Source organism: Chelonia mydas, chromosome 3 (genome assembly GCF_015237465.2).
Source record: "Chelonia mydas isolate rCheMyd1 chromosome 3, rCheMyd1.pri.v2, whole genome shotgun sequence".
In the NCBI taxonomy this organism is placed as follows: Eukaryota; Metazoa; Chordata; order Testudines; family Cheloniidae; genus Chelonia; species Chelonia mydas.
In genome coordinates, this window is record NC_057851.1 from 20,064,885 (window position 1) to 20,085,720 (window position 20,836).

The window sequence follows — 20,836 nt, forward strand, 5'->3', positions numbered from 1 at the left end:
AGCACGGTAGATGTTAGATATTTGCATTCTGATTAGTTGCAGTAAGTATACATTCAAAATAAAGGTAAATGTATACTCCAATGCAGATTGTGTGTGGAACAGAAGCAGCATATTACTCCTATGAATATTTGTACCAACACAATAAGAATTTAAATCATCATTTATATTTTTGTCAGTTTTATCCTCATGTTATCAGCAAGTAAGTTAAAATTGAACTGTGCCTTTAAACAAATCTGGGATTCTGGATGCTAGCAGAGAGCTAATGAACACTTGATGAGTGGTTGAGAAATACATATATTTTAAAGCTCTCTTTGTAGTATGTGCAGAACACACACAAAAAGAAAAAGAAATGTGCCCTTAAATACCTCATAGCTCCATCTTTTAAACTTGATACAGTACAATTTTTTAAAAATATATATATCAGTAGCAGCACAGTACAGGAGAGAAAGGGACATAACTGCTTTCTAGGTTTTTCCTTCTCTTGTGTCTAAGCTTTAGCAACTTCTCTCAAAGCAGCTAATCCTGTATCTATAAACTGTAATGGCATAGGATTAATGTGTGGCTGAGAACATGGGTCAAATCTGCTTTAGATCACAAGAGTTTGAGTTCAGCGCCTAGCTGAAATATCACAAAACTACCACATAATTTAGTACAAGTTGCATTCCTATACGCCAGCTGTTGGTTGCCTTTAATAAAAAGAGGCCCAGGATTGATTTTTCACTGAGAGTATATTTTCCTTTGTCTGAAATCAAGGTAGTCTCAGCTGAAAAAGTGTAGGGAGTCTTAAAATGTTTGTGCCTTCAACATAAATAACCCTTTCAAAGTCCTATCTTAAATATAGTATAGAAAATATATTGTAGGATATTACTGGCATTTTCCATATTTCTTTTGTTACCTTATAAGGCCCTGATCCTGCAAGTTACTCTGCATGGCTGGACCACCAAGCCATAACTGAAGTCAGTGGGTCTCCACGTAGGCTAGGCATCCGCCCTTGCAGAGCAGTTTGCAGGATCTAGGTCTATTAGACTGGGAAGATAATTAATTTAAAAGCAAAATCCCAGCCTAAATCATACAATATGTGGAATAATTAAAAGAATCCTTGGAAAGCTGGACAGTCTGATAACTGGGCAGAAGTAACTATTTGCCTCTTCTGCATTTATGCAGAGTACGTTGTGAAACACAGCAAGTCTCCCATAATTACCTAGCACTTTAATGGCCATAATATCTTTGGCTTAGTCTGCCTTGTTCATACTACTACCAGCTATTGCAACTGTGTATCTTTACAGGTATTTCCTAAATGAAAGCTCGTGTGATAGTCCAAGGCACTTGTAGAGGGAGTAACATCTCATAATAGATTTCTATCATATATTCTCTAAGAATATTTATACAATCTCCTCAATAAAATAGAATTTAAAAATAGGCATGAGTTAAATGTTTCCACTTAATGGTTGGTTCATTTTGTTTTTTCTCTTTAGTTTGAGATCAGAGTGTTTTCAGTCCCTATGAGCTAAAATCACCATGCAGCTTAAAGATACATATGTTACAGTACAATATTGTGGCCTGTATTATGCAACATTCTACAGTGGAGTCCTGGGCCATGACCGTGGCTGTTAGGTGCTATTTATTGGTAATACTAATAAATAACTATAATAATCTTGTTTTAACTGTAGTCATAGCCCCACTTTACTATGGTTTGATCAACCTTTCTGTAGTTGCACTACCCACTGAAAAGACCATGATGTGATAGCTATGATTTTGAAAAATCAGTTCTCTCCCGTAGGAAACAAATAAAATTATGAGAATAAAAAACCTGCATAGACACACAAAAAAAGACTTTTCCTGTGTACTGCCCTCTTGTGGTATCACCATCATCTCTACGTAACAATTGACTATGTTCAAAGCATTGGGCACTCACTTCTAAATTGTACTTCGAGTCCGATCTGGCACCATGCTGAGTACCTCCAAGTCCCACTAAAGTCAATGGGAGTTGAGACCTCTCAGTATCTTGCAGAATCAGGCCCTTATTTGCTCCCTCCAAAAAAACTGGCATTTCATGTAGCACATAAATATCTTTGCAAGTTAATAGTGCATCTGACAGACTTCACTTTACTTAAAAATAAGCCTCATTAAAAAAAATCTCTCTTCCAGAATTTGATACAGTGCTAGAGGACTTTCCTGACAGTCTCTTTCTGTACAGGTTCTCCGCTCTGTGCTGCTGTTTCCAACAATAGAGCGCATGGCTCAGTCCCCGCAAGGCAAGCTCCTGACACCTGTGCTGTGCAAGCTTCGGTACATTCTGTACATGCCAGTCTACCTGCTGTCATTTCTCCCGGAAAGAGTCAAAACTTCCATGGTGCGGTTTGTGCTGCGAGGATTGAAATGTCCTGATGAAGCTTCAATAGTTACCTCCCTAAATCTCTTCAGTGTGGACTGTGTTGGTGAGCAGAATATTTTTTTTTTACTATATCTACTTTTTATCCAACTGCTTCAACAAACAAGTGACCTAGCATGCTGTGTAGGGCATCAAATGAACTCGATGTTAAAACAGGAACAAATCTCTGAACAAATTTTAAAGAGAGGCAGGATTTGTATGTGTCCTGAAGTCCTTTTCTCTTCTCAAGTTAAGAATTCTGGACAGGATACAGGGAAATTTGAACCTGGTCATAAAACAGTGCTCCGAATTGATCCATAAAATGATCCACTATATTTGGAGTTTTAAGGACCTTTTCAGAACCGGGGAGTGAATGAAGTGGTTGGATGTCTTGAAAAATTATTTTCTTAAACGGAGACTGTTAGGTTAAACATTATAGTTTCCCCAAAATATATTTTAAAAGAATATCTTTACCTGTACTACTAACACCATACATTATTAAAAAGAATGCATTTTAAAATATAATTTACTTTACCCCTTTTGAGTTTTTGTTTACTTTTTTCACTTCACGCAGTTTGGACAATGAAAATTTGGACATTTGACACTGATGGTCAATTTTTTTCTTTCTGGCTGTAATTAACATTACAAAGTTCTTAACGGGGTGCTATTAAATGCAGAAAAGAAAATCCTGCTGACATTGACACACATAAGTAACTTTACACCCATGAGGAATTTCTTTGATGCTTTACACATATGAATTTTAAAATTTTCCAAAGAAAGACAGAAAATCAAAATTCTTCATATGTTGTGGCATACTATAAAATAAAATAAAATGCATATATAAACTTTATACATCTTCTATGGACAAAAGCAGATTTCAGGTAGGGAATTATTCACCCAAATTCTGCTGAGAATTCCAAAATGAAAATCAAAGCATATTGTGGTGTTTTCCACATTATTTCAATACATTAACGCTTGAAAACACTTTGATATAGAAGCTGACATGTGGTGATCAAAAGAAGTGAATTTTGATTTTGTTATAGTAATCTTTCAGAGACATTCCTACCTGACACCTAGACTTCCCAGTGTGGCCTGCCTTCTAAGAGATTGTTTAGACCCCAGTGCTGCAAAGAGCTGTGCCAGGGTAGGCCGAGTCCCACTGCAGTGCAACTCTGTGCAGGTGGAAGAGTCTGCACTTGATCATCATTCGCAGGATCAAGGCCTTAGATCGTAAAGTGTTTGGACAGGGAATGTCTTTGTCGTCTGTTCTGGACAGTGCTAAATGCATTGTCCTCAACAACAAATTGTAATATATGGTCCCAAGTAAGCAGTTAAATAAATCAAGTTATAGGGGAATGGGAGTACAGTACTTGGAACCTCACAGAATTAGGCTCAGAGTTACTAAACATTGTTCTCTAGGTAAGGGGCATGTCATCTTTTACAGGAGTTATTATCAACATAGGAAGTAAATATAAGGTCACAGTATATTTTTGTGTTCCTTCCCTCAGTACCCCAGCCGTGGCAAGAACTCAATTCTAGGATGCGAACATCTCTGTATTACAGTAGTTTACATCGTGCTAAGTGCATTAGTTGCTTTAATTTATCTAACATCTTCCCATGCAAAGAGACGATTCAGATATAAGCAGCCAAGGATGTCCAACCTTATAGCTTTAAGACATGCTCGTCAGCTGGTGTAAAATTGGTGTCACTCCATTCACTTTATTGATTTAAACCAGCTGTGGGTGTGGTCCTCTGAAGCCAGTCTTGCAAACCCTTACGTAAGTGGGTCTTACTCATGTGACTGTTCAGTGGGCCGCGTCACGCCATCCGTTTTTAAGCAGAATTCCCCATTGATTTCAGCAGTTTGGAAACTGATGGCACTATGTGGCCCACTGACTTCAAAGGAACTACACGCATAGGTTACCGCTATCCGACCAAGTTCGGTTTTACAGGATCAAACCCGTAGGTCTTTTTTGTAGGTTCACAAGCAGGAAAGAAAAAAGGACCATAGCTTGGTCATCAGTTCAGCAAAAAAATATTTAGCTCAGCAATCTGGCCTATTTAAATCCTGTTGTATGTAACTACACATCTGTAAACTAGTGTAGCATATGAAACTGTCATAAATGTTGTTCTGATCGACTCCCCTGTCCTTTTAATAGCTATTAAATATGATTCAAAAATGTTCTGAAAATGAATTTGTTTCTCCTCTCCAGGAAGTTTGTGTCGACTCATTAAAAATACACATATTACCTTTGGCACATACATCTGTTGAATTACTGCAATTGCAATAAAAGCTATGATTAAGGGCAAGAAAAAATGGTAAAAGTTTCCTTAAAAGTAATGTGTCCATTAAAACAAACTAACCTGCCAGGGATTTGTTACCACATCCAAAGCTTAGTCACAACAATGTGTTTTCTCTCCGCTGAAAGGAAATGAGATTTATAAAACTTAATTATAACAAGACTTTGAGTTCCGATCCTGTTTTCACTAAAGTCAGGAGTAAATCTCCTTTCAGAGGGAGCAGAAAGAGGTCCTTAATGAGGAGAGTCAACCAAAAAGAGGAGTATATGAAGACAGGAGGATTGCGTTTCTTTTTGCCCACCCCACTACTGATTGAAAATATATTTGCTTCTACATGTGATCTAAAACAACATGTTGTTGTTGCTGTTGTTGTTACTATTTATTTATTTATTATTTAGGAACCCCACTCAAAGATCAGGACCCCATTGTGTTAGGCATTGTACTGACAAATAGGGATAACAAAACGATAGTCCCTGCCCCAGGGCGCTTACAATGTACGTGCAGACAGGAGGTAGCAAGAGGACAAACAGACAAATGGGCAGGGGGAGGGTGGGAGAACAAGATAACAAAATAATGTACCTATAAAGATGCAATCTACAATCCTGAAAGCAGTTTGCTAAAGACTGACTCCAAATAATAAGAGACTTACAATGAAGTATTTTTGAGGAAAGGCATTTGAAGCGAAAATGTTATAAACTGCAAACTCATTTTAGGATTTGGAACCAAGTGTTTCAGACCTGCACTAATGAAGAGACAGAAAAAATGTTACAGTACTAAGTATGGGACTTTATTGGCCTTGCCATTATCTGAAACATAGACAATCATTAGGTTAGCAAGTAAAAATTAATTTTTAAATTCTCCTATCTAATAAAAATAATGATAACATAAAACTTGCCTTGTTCTTCAGTACTGGAACATTTATGTCACTTTAATGTTTTGAAATCTGAAAACATTTCTTCTGTGACATGGAAGTATGGGGTTTATGGTGACAGTAAACCACTCTATCTACATGGGACAGGATTTATTGTCCACTAGTTTGACTGGCAAACTTCCTCCATTTGTTTCTGTAAAATTTCCACAAAAGCACAGACATTACATAATGGGTAAACACTGCAAGGCTTTTTAGAAAGGCAGGCTTGTAGGTCGGAGGTTAACGTCTGGATGACAGCAAAGATACAGATAAGCACAATAGGAAGAAAAACCTCCAAATGGCCCATATGCCCGGTCATCCTTTGTGATCTTGAACCTGTGACTTCTCTTGAGGAATCTCCCTGTTTGTTTAACCTGTTTACAGGCCAGGGGAGTAGCTAAAATCTGGGGAGGGGATAGTTTGCTTTATGGGGTTTGGAAAGGATGGGGAGGAGTGAAAAAATCATAACTTGGAAAACAGCATTTGAAATTGTTTTAAAACATCATAAAAATGAAGAGTGGAGACAATAATCTTCCTTTCACTATATTCTAGAGGGCTGTGAGAGGATATAAAATGACATCGAAATATGCTAAGCCACAGAGTTTAGATCCAAATCAAAACTGCTCCGAAGTTTGGAGCTTTCTGGATCCAGGATTTGGGTTTGGCTCATTAGAAGGTAAAATTTGTCAAAAGTGTCGTAGGGCTTGGCTACACTTATATTTTATAGCGCTCTAACTTGCTGGCTGAGGGGGGTGAAAAATCACCCCCCTGAGTGCAGCACGTCAGTGCGCTTTAAAGCGCTAGTGTAGACAGTATCCAAGCGCTGGGAGCCGCACTCCCAGCACTCGGAGCTAATCCCCTCGTGGAGGTGGATGACCAGGAGCGCTGGGAGAGCTCTCTCCCAGCGCTCAAGCGCGACCACACTCGCACTTCAAAGCGCTCCCGCAGGAGCGCTTCTGTGACAGCACTTTGAAGTTTCCAGTGTAGCCATGCCCTTAGGCACTTGAAGGTAGTTAGGCAATTAGGTTGTTTTGAGAATTTTACCTCTGGGGGCAATTGGGACGTTTGAGTCTGGATCTGGGAAAATTTGGGAATGCTCAGATCCCAGGTTTTGTTTTTGATCCATCTCTCCCTTTAAAACAAAGAGGCATTAAATAATGGCATATTATCTACAGATGGTTCATTTTGTTGCATTCAGCAGAAAACAACATGTTGTGATTATTCGGGAAAGCTTTACCTTTATTGCCAGTTAGGAAAGCAGAACATTTAGTGGTTAGAGAGGATTAGCTGTCAGGACTCCTGGGTTCTAACTGCAGCTCCGCCACTGACTTGCTGTCTTACCTGAAGGAGTCATTTCCCCTCTCTGCCTCAGTTTCCTTATATATAAAATGGGAAGCTTCCTTGCTGGTAATGTTGGAGCACTTTGAAATTAAAACATTACAGAAGTGCTAATTGAATGACAGCATCCAGTTCAGCCTACCACACAAGAGCATTGTGAAAACTATTCAAAACGATTTAACACCCAACTTCCCCAGACCTTTTATTAATTTTAAATGTTTTAGAAAGTATATTAGGCCGTTCATTTACAAGTCTGTCATTTTACATGATGAAATACAAATACTTTCCCCTGCAATTCTCAATGACAGTTTTCAGACTCAGGAACCTAAAATTAGGCACCTAAATTATATTACTTTTAGGCTTTACCTTTGCTTTAAAATGAAGACAGTAGCATTTACAGAATGTATTTGCTTGCATTGAAATGACAGTCTTAACTCCTAAAAGATTACGGGCAAAATCATTAGCTTGTAAATGGGCACCGCTACACTGAAGTGCACTGATCTGCCCGTAACAGTCTGGAAACTAAAATCCTCTGTACAGTTACAAGGGTGTTGGCTGTAGTGTTCTGCTAATGCCTTTCACCTTGATTCAAGGAAATAGTTTTCCTGTGATGATGGTGGTGGCGGTGATGGTGTTATTATTCATTACATTAGGGCCTAGAGCCCCGATCACGATCAAGGTCTGATTGTGCTAGGCTCTGTACGGACACATAATAAGAAACCATCCTGGCCACAAACAGACAAGACAAAGAACAAGGAGGGGAATCAGAAGCACAGAGAAGTACAGTGGGTCACCCAAGGTCACACAGCAGGGCAGTTTCTTCGGATAATACTGTAAGCCTTAAATAACCCATTCCAGTATTATAATGGAAAAACCTTTCCAAAATTTGCATTTGCCTTGATAGCCAGAGATTCTGAATTTTAAAGGTAAAGTTTAGTTACAAGTCAAGTCAGTGAAATCAGCATCTTGCCTGCATGATTAGAAAGTTACATCTGTATAGCATGAACCAGATTGTTACAGCTGTACAGTAGGAACCAGTGTGGCCATGGAGAGAGGTCTCCTCCCTCTTTCCCTTCCACCCTACTGCACTCACGCAAGTGCTAGCCACCGTGGCAACCCTCAGGCTTCTCTCAGGGCAGGTCTACACTTACAATGGTGTGTAGAGTACAGACACTGCACATCCAGCGAGCATAGGGAAAGGCCCTGGTAGAGGGAGGCAATTAGGGAAAGGCTCTGGCAGTGGGGACCTGCCAGTCTTTCACTGCTGTGTGTAGCACACACCCCAGTGTGGACGCAGCCTGCCTTTTGCTTCTGTATATAACTACATGTACTCTGCATGCCACAGATCTTACTGTAGTGTTGGAGCTGATGCTAGACAAATGGGACAGGAAAGTCTCAGAGTGGCACAGTATCTGATCTCCCTCTCTTCTTACCTTCTGACTAATGGGAGTTAGGAAAGAACTTTCCTTAGGAGCAGGTTATTCCGTACCTGCCTACTGCAAGGTGTCTTAAACTTTTCCCCTAAATCTGCTGCTACCGAATACTGTCAAGAGACAGGACACTGGACTAGGTGGGGACAGGACACTGGGCTGACCCAGAACGGCAAATCCTATTCTCCTTTGCTCCTGCAGTCACAGAGCTTCCACCAGCCCTTCTGTGCTACCACAGCTGAGTCTCATACGGCATGACATTTTAAATTATTATTGTAATATGTATTTTTGTGAGGCACTTAAGAGAGTGTTTCCTTACCTGTGGAAATACAGTAATATTTTATCACCTGCCTTCCAGGAAAAGGGGCCAAAGAATAACAGCCTTTCATATTTTCATGCTTCCTCTGCTACTGTTTATTTTCCTGTGCGATGCCTGACTAAAATGTTTGCTTAATGTTGTCAGACAACTCACCTTCCCAAGACAGCACTTAAACACGGACGGAAAAATCCCACATCTGCTTTATTCTCTCTGTGAGTGAACTAAAGTTTCCCCAATTTAGGAATAGGATGCTCATATTAAGTTATTGGAGGAAGGAGAATGACTTTTATATATTTACAGTCCTATTTATTTTTTTAAGTCACTCTGCTTTCTAAATGTACCCCACTTCCAAAAGAAAGAGAGATAAAAGTTTAACAAGGGCATTTTATTACTTGTAAAAGCTTTTATTTTCCAACAGATGTCCTGTGCATATATTTTTATATATATATATATATAATACTGTCAGTTTTATTCCCATCGTAAATATTACTCATAGGTCTTGAATGTTTTGAGAATGGGCCTGTTGATAATGTCCAAGAAGTACACAGCACAGTTTGAGATTTGTTTGGGGGTTTGTGTATTCACCCTTGCTTGGGTGTCATCCCTGGGAGCTGAGTTAATTTGACAAACTTGTGATGAGTTGGGCGATACACTTCCAATGGACTGGAAGTGGGAGAAGAAAAACCTGCAGCATGGAGGAGGTGTTGAAAATAGGTATCTGCTGGTTAATTGCTAGCAGCTGTGGTCACTTTGTATGTTAGACAGTAGCAGTAGTGATAGTCATCTGCATAGTGGGGCTTTGTTCATTTTGAACCTGACCCAAAGCCCACTGAATTCAGTGGAGAAACTCACATTGATTTCAACAGGCTTTGGAACAGGCCTTTTCCTGTGCCTCTCTCAGTTCCACGAGGGTATGTCTAAAATAGAGTTTGTGGTCATGTTGTAACTTGAGTTAATTAATTGGCAATTAACTTGATTTAGATAATGGCTTTGTAACAGCTTTAGGTAACAGCTTTGACAGTAGACACTCCACAAATGTTTTCTCCAGGGCACAAACATGTACCGCTTATTTTAGGGTAAAATGGTTCCAACAAAGCTAACAACACTCAGGGGTAAACCACAAACACCTGTGTCCTGGAGTAAACATTTGTGGGAGTATCTGGATGAGCATTTATAAAGGCGCTACCTTACTCGAGTTAAATACTGGATAATTGCAACAGGTCCCCAGATTCTAGTCTAGATGTACCTCTAGTGACACGTTAAAAGAGTATTTAAGCCAGTCTTGCCATATGTCATGAGTGTAGTTTTGGAAGGGTGATTTCAGTTACTGCTAATTGCAACGATCAGGTGAACAGGTATTTGAAGACAGCAGTACCAAGCCGTCACTAGAATTGTGTTGTATGTAAGGCGATCGGGGGGTGGGGGTTCAACGCTACAGAACATGGGAGTGAAATCAGCCCAAGCTGACTCAGGGAGGTGTAGGTTCACTTTCCCATGCTAATTAAATCCACTGTGCCTGAGTGGGAATTCACCTCCTTTGAAAGCAAATGGTGGTCCAAGCGCTGCCCTCCATCATGGTTCATCATGAGGAAGGGTGAACTTTAGGCCGTGATCCACAAAAGCATTGAGATTGACTTCAATGGAGCTACTCACATGCTGAAATAGAATGGGGCCTTGATTCCCATCAGAGCGCTGGCAGGAGCCTCTGCATGGAGCTGCTAAATTAGAACACACGCTGCCCATCCTACTTTGTAGCCAGCCCTACCGCCTTTTGAGGTCCTTTCTGTGTCCTTCCTACACAGAAAGTGAGGTTGTAGTTGCTTTCCACTATTAAAACCTGGACCCTCTACCAGAATTTCCATCATCAGGGCCGTCTTGCAGAGTATGCGAGAGTTTGAACTGGAGGTGAGTTTGATTGGTTAAGACTCAGATCTCTCCACCAGTTGAAGTCAATGGGAGTTGAATCCAAGTAACTCAGAGCAGGCATAAGAGCAGAGATATTTCAATTTCCGTCACACACCCCACACAGGCGGTGCATGCTGCAATGCACAAAGCAAATGAATTTTTTTCTCGCTCCCTGACAAGGCATCCATTGTTTGTTAAAGCACCTGGATATAGTTGTTGAATAATGTTTTGTTTGTTGTTGCCTTCAGCCCTGCTGTGCTTTTTTCGAGTGCTCCTGGCTAACTTTCGGGTACAGTTGTGGTCTTGCTGTAACTTTAATATCGAGCAGATTGGAGAAGATGTTTATATTAAATGCAGTTATTATGCGGGTTGGGGGGGTTATTATTATTATTATTCTACACTAATTAAACTGGTTTCATTTGAGACCCATGTGTAAACCAGCAAGGAAGCCAAAGCAAACGTTTACATCATGTAAATCTCCAAACATCAACATTTTGTTTTTACTTTTATTTTTTTCTCACATTCCTACTTCAGTCATCCCTGGTACTAAACAGTTCCTTCTGTTTGATGCTTTAAACAGTAAATTATACAAAATTTCCAAGATTGCTGTTGGCAATAATTACAAATAGAAAATATGTTTTCCCCTTAGGAAATTACACTGCTGTTTGGTATTATTATTTCTTACCACTGTGTTCTGAGCTTTTCTAAGGAATGACAGAGATTGCTTCCTTGGGAGCAAAGGATAAACTGGAAAGGAAACTAGTGTTACACTCCTCTGAAGAACCTTACAATAAGATGGGCAACTTACCAGGAAAAAATGTGACCAGATGGTAGTACATTCCCCGAGGAAAACATATTTTCAAAGGCTAAATCTACTCCTTGCAGGTTATTTCAATTTGACATGGAAACTCAACCTAAATTTGATTAATTACATTGTAATTTGGCTAATACTGTCTCAGTAGTGAGAGGACGTTTAAGAGACAGGCAAACGGTAATATGCAGATAAGCTGCAAAGTACAAATGAGTGAGGGGTCTTTTGTTTCCACCCCTTTGGAAATAATTTTCATACTTCGGACTCTAATCTTTTTTTTTCTTTCTCAGGGAAAGTGTGGCCAACAATCCAGTGCTTATGAGCAACTTGGTGTTACACAGTTATGGAATCCAGAGACAAACTGTAAACTCTTTGGGGCAGAGATTGGATTTAGCACAGTGGGGCCAGAATCCTGGTTGGCGCCTCTGCACACACTCTGAATACAAAGAATTCATAATTACAATAAGACCCAGTCCATCTCCAAGCCATTGCAGGATTTTCCACTTTTGTACATTTTCTAGCATATTGTTCATTCTACCTTTAAATATGCCAGATGTTGGGAAGTACACTTTCAACATATTTCTTTAGAGTTTGCAACAATCTGGTATTATGAAATGATCACGTGGTCAGTCAACCTTAGTAAGGGAGGCTAAGAACTTTTGAGAGGGCTCTGCGGGCATCCCCTTTATAACATTAGACTTGAATAAGAATGTATCATTACAGACTTCCATGTACGTAGTACTGCCAGCACCTAGGACTATGGGGCCCTGATCGTGATTGGTGCCCTTGTACATTACTTTAATACAAAAAATAATACATATGAATGAAGTAGCTCCTCCCACCACACACAATCAATTATCCTCCACTTCATGTCAGCCCTTCCCCTCTCCCTAATTCCTACTGGCTTCTGCAGAAGGCCGTTCAGTCAGTACTGATCACTATCTGTCTCTAAGGTGATACCATACATCTATTACTGTAGTGCCTGGGAGCCCCAGTTATGGGCCAGGACCCCATTGTGCTAAGCGCTGTACAAACTGTGCTAAGCTGCAGAAAACAGCTGCTAAACATCAAGAAGTGATCATATTGACCCAATAGGTTTAGACCCAGAAAACTAGGTCTAGCCACTCTTGTAAAGCTTTACCTGGTGGGATAGAAATTATATTATTTTCTCCCCCACCCAAGTTGGGTCTCTTGTAACTCCGTAGACTGGCCCAGGAAAGACGGGGACTCTCATTTTGTCTAGGTTGGTGGAACATACAATGCCTCACAAGATATTGCTGACAAATTAGTTCAAAGTGGGTTGGTCATGGATGAATGTAAATTTCTCATGCTGACTGGTACAGCATTGAGTTGCTAGGAACAGGGAAATTGCCAGACTGGATCAGACCAAGGGGCCATCTAGATGAGTATCTTGCCTCTAGCAAAGGCCAGGTGCATCTGAGGAAGCTGCAAGAAGGCCATGGAAGGCAGGTGTGGGATAATCCTCCCCTCAGCATAGATCTCAAAGGGTTTGTCTACATAGCCCGCAGTGGCGAGCCTTGGAGCCTGGGTCGGCAGACTCGGACTCACACTACGGTGCTAAAAATAGCTGTGTAGTTGTTTGGGCTGGAGCTGGGACTCTGAAGCCAGAGGTGGGCTTCAGACCCTGGGTGGCCCGAGCTGTAGCGTCTACACAGCTGTCTTCAGCGCTTCGCAAGCCCACATCTGTTGAGCCAGGCTCTGAGACGCTCCCTGTATAGACATACCCTAATAGTTAGAGACTGGCTTGCGCCCTGAAGCACCAGTTTTAATATCCCTTCCAAAATTGTTGTTGCCATTAATTACGATATCACTGGATGTTCTTTGATATCCATAGAAACATCCAATCCTTTTTGAAGCTTGTTAAATTCTTGGCCTCAACAACTTCCTGTGGCAACGAGTTCTACAGTTTAATCACACATTGTGTGAAAAATATTTCCTTTGATTGGTTTTGAATTTTCCACCGTTTAATGTCATTGAACGTCCCCTTGTTTTGTGTTGGAAATGGGTTGGCAGATGATCACTAGAGTGTACTGAAGGAAGCTCTGCTAAGGCCTGTTGGTATTTCAGATCGTTATCCAGAAGTAGAGATGATACTGAAAGGGAAGGCACTGCAAATGCCAGTGAGGACAGTGACGTAATAGAAAAGGCTGGAAATGCAGGCAGCAAACAATGAAATACGATTCAGCCTGGAAAAATGCGGGCTAATAAAGTACATCTGTGGAAGAGGGAAAAAAAGCCTAAACACACATACTTAGTAGAAGGAGGCGGGTATCTGGAAAGCAGGAGTGCCAGAAGTGACTGGGAGTGATAGTGGGCAGCAATCTGACAGGAGGTTGCCATGTGATATTGTGTCAAAATACCCAATGCAAAGACACCATGTCATGGAGCAAACGAAAGACTGGAGAGTATAGCACAGGGAGCAAGAGCTCTGTGTGCCAATTTCCATGGGTTGGATTGTGCCTGGCTTGGGCAGGTGTGTAAATGAGAAGGGTCGGGGATGAAGTGGCGCAAGAAGCCTTCCCTCACCTCTGCTCCTCTGCACACGTAGTGTGTCTGAACCTGTCTGGCGAGCAGTGGCACTAGCCTCCCAGCAAGGAGCATGGTGGGGGGAGGGCGGTGGTCCCTTGCCCTGTGGATCTGGCCCTTGTGTGGGTGGTAGAACCGCTGCTGTGCGGGGAGTGCTGCCACACGCACCCTGAGGAGGAAGTTTGTCTGAGTCTGACAACATTTTCCCTGATGCTCCTTCTTGTACTCCCTTACCCGGCTCCTGCCAAATGCAGCCGGGAGCTCACACACACAATTGGATCCAAAGATTGCATGTGCCCCATTAGAAACAAAAAAAACCTTTCAGGCATAGTGTGGGCTGTCCCCTCACTCTTGCTATTGGTTAGTACAAGCAGAAGATCAAACTAAGGAACTTCCAACAGGAGTGGCCGAGCAGATTAGGCCTTTCCTCAAGCCTTCTTTCTGAGACACCTCCAGATTTGTGAGCAGCGTTTGCTTCCCAGGCACCAGTAAATTGCCTATCAAAGTTGCTTTATTCTCCCTCATTACTGACCTATAACATAACTTTGAGACACCTTTAATGAGCAGAATTTATAGGCTCAGTCAGTCCTGTAGGCGGGAGGATAGTCTGAGCAGAGCCAACAAGCATGAGGGGAATTAAGTGCTCTCTAGAGCGTGGGTAGCTCTGTGTATTCCCACATTTGCTGTAGCCTGAAGAACAAATGGCCATGAAGGCGGCCAGGGCTGTCTTCATGGCCGCTCATTTTTTGTTGGAAAAGGAGTCTTCATATTTATTTCCTTAATTGCTTGGTCAACCAAGTGGAAAACAATTTTTCTTTGGATCTTCTCTATTGTTCCACTAGTGTGGCATTGCTTTGTATCTAGTTTTTATGTTACAGAATATCCCAGATGCTTGGGAAACTAAGAGAACACAGTATTGTTTTTACATTACTTTGTTTACGTTGCTAAGTGTTTAGACAATGGGGACAAGAGCTAAAGTCATGGCATCTCAAAGTGCTATTGTTTTTTACCTAATTCAGGGCTCACGTCCATCTCAAAATGTAACCAAGTTTAAGTCTGAAGCGCTGCACTTTTGTATTCATAAATTGGTTTGACGTGGCTAGACCACATTTGTTTAGACTTGTTTTTTCTCAACAGACATGTTTCCAACTTGCCGTGCATCACCACAAGTAACACAGTGTGGCTCTTCAATTTCCAACTGGAGTTTGCAATTACCTATTCCTGCTAATACAATTTTCCTGTTGCAAATCAGCAACCTAGTGGTATTTACAGATTGCAACATTCAGTCATCGAGCAAAAAGCTAGGGGATTTCAAGAAAACATGCACATTCTGTTCAAACTATGGAAGTGAAGTCAAAGGAAATCACTAAATTGCTTAAAGAACAGGAGTATTTGTGGCACCTTAGAGACTAACAAATTTATTAGAGCATAAGCTTTCATGGACTACAGCCCACTTCATCGGATGCATAGAATGGAACACATAGTAAGAAGATATATATATATATATGTATATATATATACACATACAGAGAAGGTGGAAGTTACCATACAAACTGTAAGAGGCTAATTAATTAAGATGAGCTATTATCAGCAGGAGAAAAAAACTCTTGTAGTGATAATCAAGATGGTCCATTTAGACAGTTGACGAGAAGGTGTGAGGATACTTAACTTAGGGAAATAGATTCAATATGTGTAATGACCCAGCCACTCCCAGTCTCTGTTCAAACCCAAGTTAATGGTATCTAGTTTGCATATTAATTCAAGCTCAGCAGTTTCTCTCTGGAGTCTGTTTTTGAAGCTTTTCTATTGCAAAATTGCCACCCTTAAGTCTTTTACTGAGTGGTTAGAGAGGGTGAAGTGTTCTCCGACCGGTTTTTGAATGTTATGATTCCTGATGTCAGATATGTCACATGTAAACTTAGCCGAGCTGAGTAGCATCATGTGTCCTGGCTGAAAACTAGTACAGGTTTTAAAGTTTTAGGGCCATATTTTCAGTGTAGCTCCATTGACTACTATAGAGCTGCACTACAGATATACCAGCAGAGGATCTGGCTCTTAAACCTGAGAAATAAATAAGGCTACTGGACTTCTCGTGCCATCAAAGCAGGGGAAATCTTTTATTTTGTACTTTACTTGCCTTACTGTATATTGGGATAAATGAGGGGAGTTTGAATTTCAGCTCAGTAGATACAGATATTCATCTGACAATTGGTTAATTGAATCAGCATTAAATAGCCCAAAAGACTGAAAAGCTTGATTGATTTCAGTCCCTATGGTTGGTGAAAACTATTAATTTAGCCGATGGATATTAAGCCCTTGCTGTGACACTTTGGGTTAAAGAACTACCAATGATATAAAGCAGTCTTTTCTGGGTCCTTGATTTGAGTCTAATCAGTGTTCCTCTGTCACAAAACCACCGTGAATAAATCAGACACATTTTGGCACAGTTAGCTGTCTCTGCTTAGCAAAGGCCTGAGACTAAATTGACACTGATGCTTAATCACCTCTAATTCATGGAGAGAGAGTGATCCTTCCAGGTCAGGAGAAAGGTCATTGGCAGGATCATGTGGAGAAACTTTCACTGCAGTTAACTGCACTATACCTGACCTGTGAATAAATGAAGGACTTCCGTTTTCACTCCCGCCAGTGCCTTCACCTTTGCAGTATGATGTATATAAAGGATATACATATCAAACTTTTTTTTTAAGAAAATAGACAGGATTTATGAGTTCAAAATGGCTTTACATTTTAAAAGTGAAATGTAATTTTTAATGATAACTTTATTATTAGCTTTGTGGGGGGGGTTAATTAAAACCTAAAGTTTTGGTTCTGAATATAAAGGGACACCAACAACTGTGGCCAAGTAATCAATTTAATAAAATATATTAAAAATTATTTCAGGTACTGCTACAGCTGTCTCTGATCACTCCTGCCAATTTCTGTGAGTTTATAACTACGTTGTCCTGTTTTTAAAAATGTTTTTCGCTCTGATTGCTATGTGAAAAACCCACATAATCAGAGGAAATTGACAGAGATTCTGATCCTGCAAAGACTGATATATTCTTAACTTTATACTCTGTGAGTTGTCTCTTTGAAGCCGGACTACTTACAGTGTGTCAAGACAAACGTGTGCGCACATTTTTGTAGGATCATGGCCTAACCGATTATGCAGAGGAAACAATGAAGCTAGCTGTGCACAAATCACTGTCATGTACACAAAATAAACAAACTGGACAAGTAGAAATATAGTTTGGGGGAGGGTGTTGGAGGGATTGCTAACTTTTTTCTTTTTTAGTACTGTTGGATGTTACTTATAACAAGCGTAGGTAAAGCAAATGTCAGACATAAGTGTGTTTTTTAATTTTACAGTGCACCCCTCTTTAATGTCTGTAAAATACATAGGAGACCCAGGGCCTCAATTTCAAAAGAGCTTACCTCCCGTTCAGGCACCAAAATAAGTGGTCAGAGTTTCGAAAGAGCCTGGTATGTTTCATGTTGATCTTGTTTTGAAAATCTGATCGTACCAGTGCCACAATGGGAGCTGCTGAGTACTTTGGTAAATCTGACTTTGTTTAGGTCCCTAAATCTCAGCCGAGGCCTTGTCCACATGAGAAAGTTGCACCAGTTAAACTTAAATCTGTTTTTTAACCAGTTGAGTTACGCTGGTGAAACCCTTGGGTAGACACTTTTATTTCAGAGTAAAAGTGGCTTATTTCAGTTCAACTTACACCAGTTTCTAATAGATTTAAGATAAACCAAACTAATCCTGAATTAAACCAAAATGAGGCCCTGATCTTGTGGTGAGGCCTCATCTGGAGTACTGTGTCCAGTTTTGGGCCCCACACTACAAGAAGGATGTGGATAAATTGGAGAGAGTCCAGCGAAGGGCAACAAAAATGATTAGGGGTCTAGAGCACATGACTTATGAGGAGAGGCTGAGGGAGCTGGGATTGTTTAGTCTGCAGAAGAGAAGAATGAGGGGGGATTTGATAGCTGCTTTCAACTACCTGAAAGGGGGTTCCAAAGAGGATGGCTCTAGACTGTTCTCAGTGGTAGCAGATGACAGAACGAGGAGTAATGGTCTCAAGTTGCAGTGGGGGAGGTTTAGATTGGATATTAGGAAAAACTTTTTCACTAAGAGGGTGGTGAAACACTGGAATGCGTTACCTAGGGAGCTGGTAGAATCTCCTTCCTTAGAGGTTTTTAAGGTCAGGCTTGACAAAGCCCTGGCTGGGATGATTTAACTGGGACTTGGTCCTGCTTCGAGCAGGGGGTTGGACTAGATGACCTTCTGGGGTCCCTTCCAACCCTGATATTCTATGATTCTATGATCTTGAAAACACACAAGTTCTTCACGTAACGACTGTGCGCGGTCCTAAGGCTTCTAATGATAGCAGAGTTCAGCACATGTATAAGGATATGCAGGAAGCAGGGCCTAACAGTATCCACACAGTCTATTTGCACCAGTTTTACTAAATCCATTTAAAATTGCACTTTAAGTTAAACCAGTACAACTTTTCCATGTAGATGAGCCCAGACTTTGGGTGCTGTTGAGCACTTGCAAATTTGGCCCTTAGACCTGCTATTGCAGGGCTTTTTAGTATTCAGGACAGCTGTTTACATTCAGTCCTCTTGTACTTGCTCTCTGTAACATGCACTATGTGAGGCAGTAGTGGAAATTTTTAAAGGGACGTGGTCAAGTTCACAAACTTTATTACTGTTTTTTAAATTATCTTTTATAAATCCTAATTGATGGTAATCTGTGCTTATATAATGCTTTCCTTCCAACTGTTTCAAGGCATTTTACAAACATTCACTAATTAATTCTCACATCACCCCCGTCAGGCAACCCTGTATTATTATCAGGTTTTTACAAATATGGGAACTGCGGCACAAGGATTTTGTGACCGCTCCGAGGCCACAGAGCAATTCTGTGGCCGAGATGGGGAGATAATCCAGACCTCTTGATTCCTCATCCAACTCTTTATCTAAAAGATAATTATTCCTTCACATTACTAAAAGATGTAAGGGTTTTTTTAAAAAAATGTTGTTTTTTAACTTCAGTTTGCCTTTAATAAACCAAATTTCCCTGAACTGAGACATGCAATTTATTTCTGAGTGGCACTGCTCGCTCAGAGTTTCAAACTGCAAGTTGGGTGTTAAGGTCACAACCCCGATGTAACTTGGACACAGTCCTAAATTAGCGGCATACTTCAGGTGATTACCCCAGGCTCCGATCCTGCAAAGACTTATGCACGTGCTTACCTTTGCACAGTGTGCGTAATCCCATTGATTTCTATGAAATTACTCACAGTGCATAAAGTTAAGCATGTGCATATGTCCACATGATATGGGCCCTGCTTTGAACAAGAGAGGTACACTAAAAAGTGCTTGTTTACATCATACCAGAAGTCAAGACAAACAATAAGTATTGTTCCAGATTACAGGACTCTAATAATGATCCTAGGCAGTTTCATAGAAATTTTCAGACAGAATAAGTCATTTGGCTCTTGTCTCACACCGTCCTACCTGCAGAAATGGGTGACAATAAGCACCTAGCATATGACCTCAGTGGGGAGCCTCCCACTGACCAATTTGACAGAAGATTTCAGAAGCGTTTGTTAATTTTGTGTGCCTCAGATTCTGGGTGTCCAGCTCGCAGTTAGATTTTCAGAAGGGCCAAGCACTCCGCTACCATAGACGTTGGTTAGAGCTGGATATTCTCAGAACCTGTTGAAAATCAGGCCTAAAGTCGGGCACAAAAATTAGTGGATACTTCTGAATAATTTTCTTTGACAACAAAGCTCAGTGTTCTCCTAGTAAGGAAACAGGACATGTCAAGGTTAGCAGAGTACAGAACTAGGAAGCGGCCTGAACTTTATGATTTTGTTTTTGAAAAAATTAATCACTGTGAAGAAGCCCAATTTGTTGTATTGTAACAGCAAAGGGGAGAGAATGCCACTGATCCTGCCATAAAACAGTATGTCTGTACACCCAATGTTATGCATTCACCTGCCACTTCACAATATAAATATCTAATAAATAAACAGAGCGCAGTATTGGCTGTACATTGTTTTAAAATGTTGGGATTTTCCATTTGATTTAACCAGTTAATGGAAGTATGGTCTAGCTCACAACATTCTTTAAGGCTTCGATGCTTCCCTTTGTATGAGCACATCTTAATTTTATGTCCACGTGTGGACAAGTTCACTTCAATGGGACTGCTTGCATGCATAAGTTTTTGCAGGATCAGGCCTTAGACTGTTGCAGGGTAGTAAGCTGTTATGAAAGATGTCCATGTCTGTTGTACATATGCGCTGTGCATGTATTTTATTGCTGCAGTATTTATTTATACCTGCACTACTGCATTTAAACTGCGTTTAAACTACAAAACAGAATATTAATTATAAAAATATAAAAAAACCTTTGTATTCTGTTGTTGTTTTGATCACCGGAGAAATAGCAGTAGGAAGGTGTTATCAGTTTTTACTATCACAAGAAATTAAGGGGCGGATTTTCACAAGTGCTGAGCACCTACAGTCCTATTGAAATCAGTGGACGCTGTGGCTATTCAGTATCTTTGAAAGTCCAAGCTGCAGGCATTTTTACTTGGTTGGCCCCTTGTAGAGAGGGGTGGGTTGGGATAGGGATGTGGGGGGGTGTTTTTAAATAAAAGATGAATATTCGTCATTCACCCAGTACATGGATGTTTTCTGTACCCTTTCCTTTTCGGTTGAGTATTTGAGTTATTTTCAGGTTCTTTTTTTACATAAAAATCTGGAGAAGTTGCTTTTTAAAATATCACCACTGGCCCTGATAAAATAATAATTAGGAAGAGGAGTAAATTTCACAATGTACTCCAAAAGCATTGTATTTAGGAATTGCCAGATTAGATCAGACCTGA

General features: G+C 40.5%; 1 protein-coding gene across 7 annotated transcripts in view; it reads left to right on the plus strand.

Moving 5' to 3' along the window:
* Nucleotides 1-20,836, plus strand: part of LDAH (lipid droplet associated hydrolase) — a 176,573-nt gene that overhangs the window by 136,987 nt on the left and 18,750 nt on the right. For all 7 annotated transcript variants that reach the window (XM_043542205.1, XM_037893994.2, XM_037893992.2 and 4 more), the window contains one exon: nt 2,198-2,438. In XM_043542205.1, the coding sequence (XP_043398140.1) occupies nt 2,198-2,438 (241 nt within the window). The remainder of the gene's footprint in view (nt 1-2,197; nt 2,439-20,836) is intronic.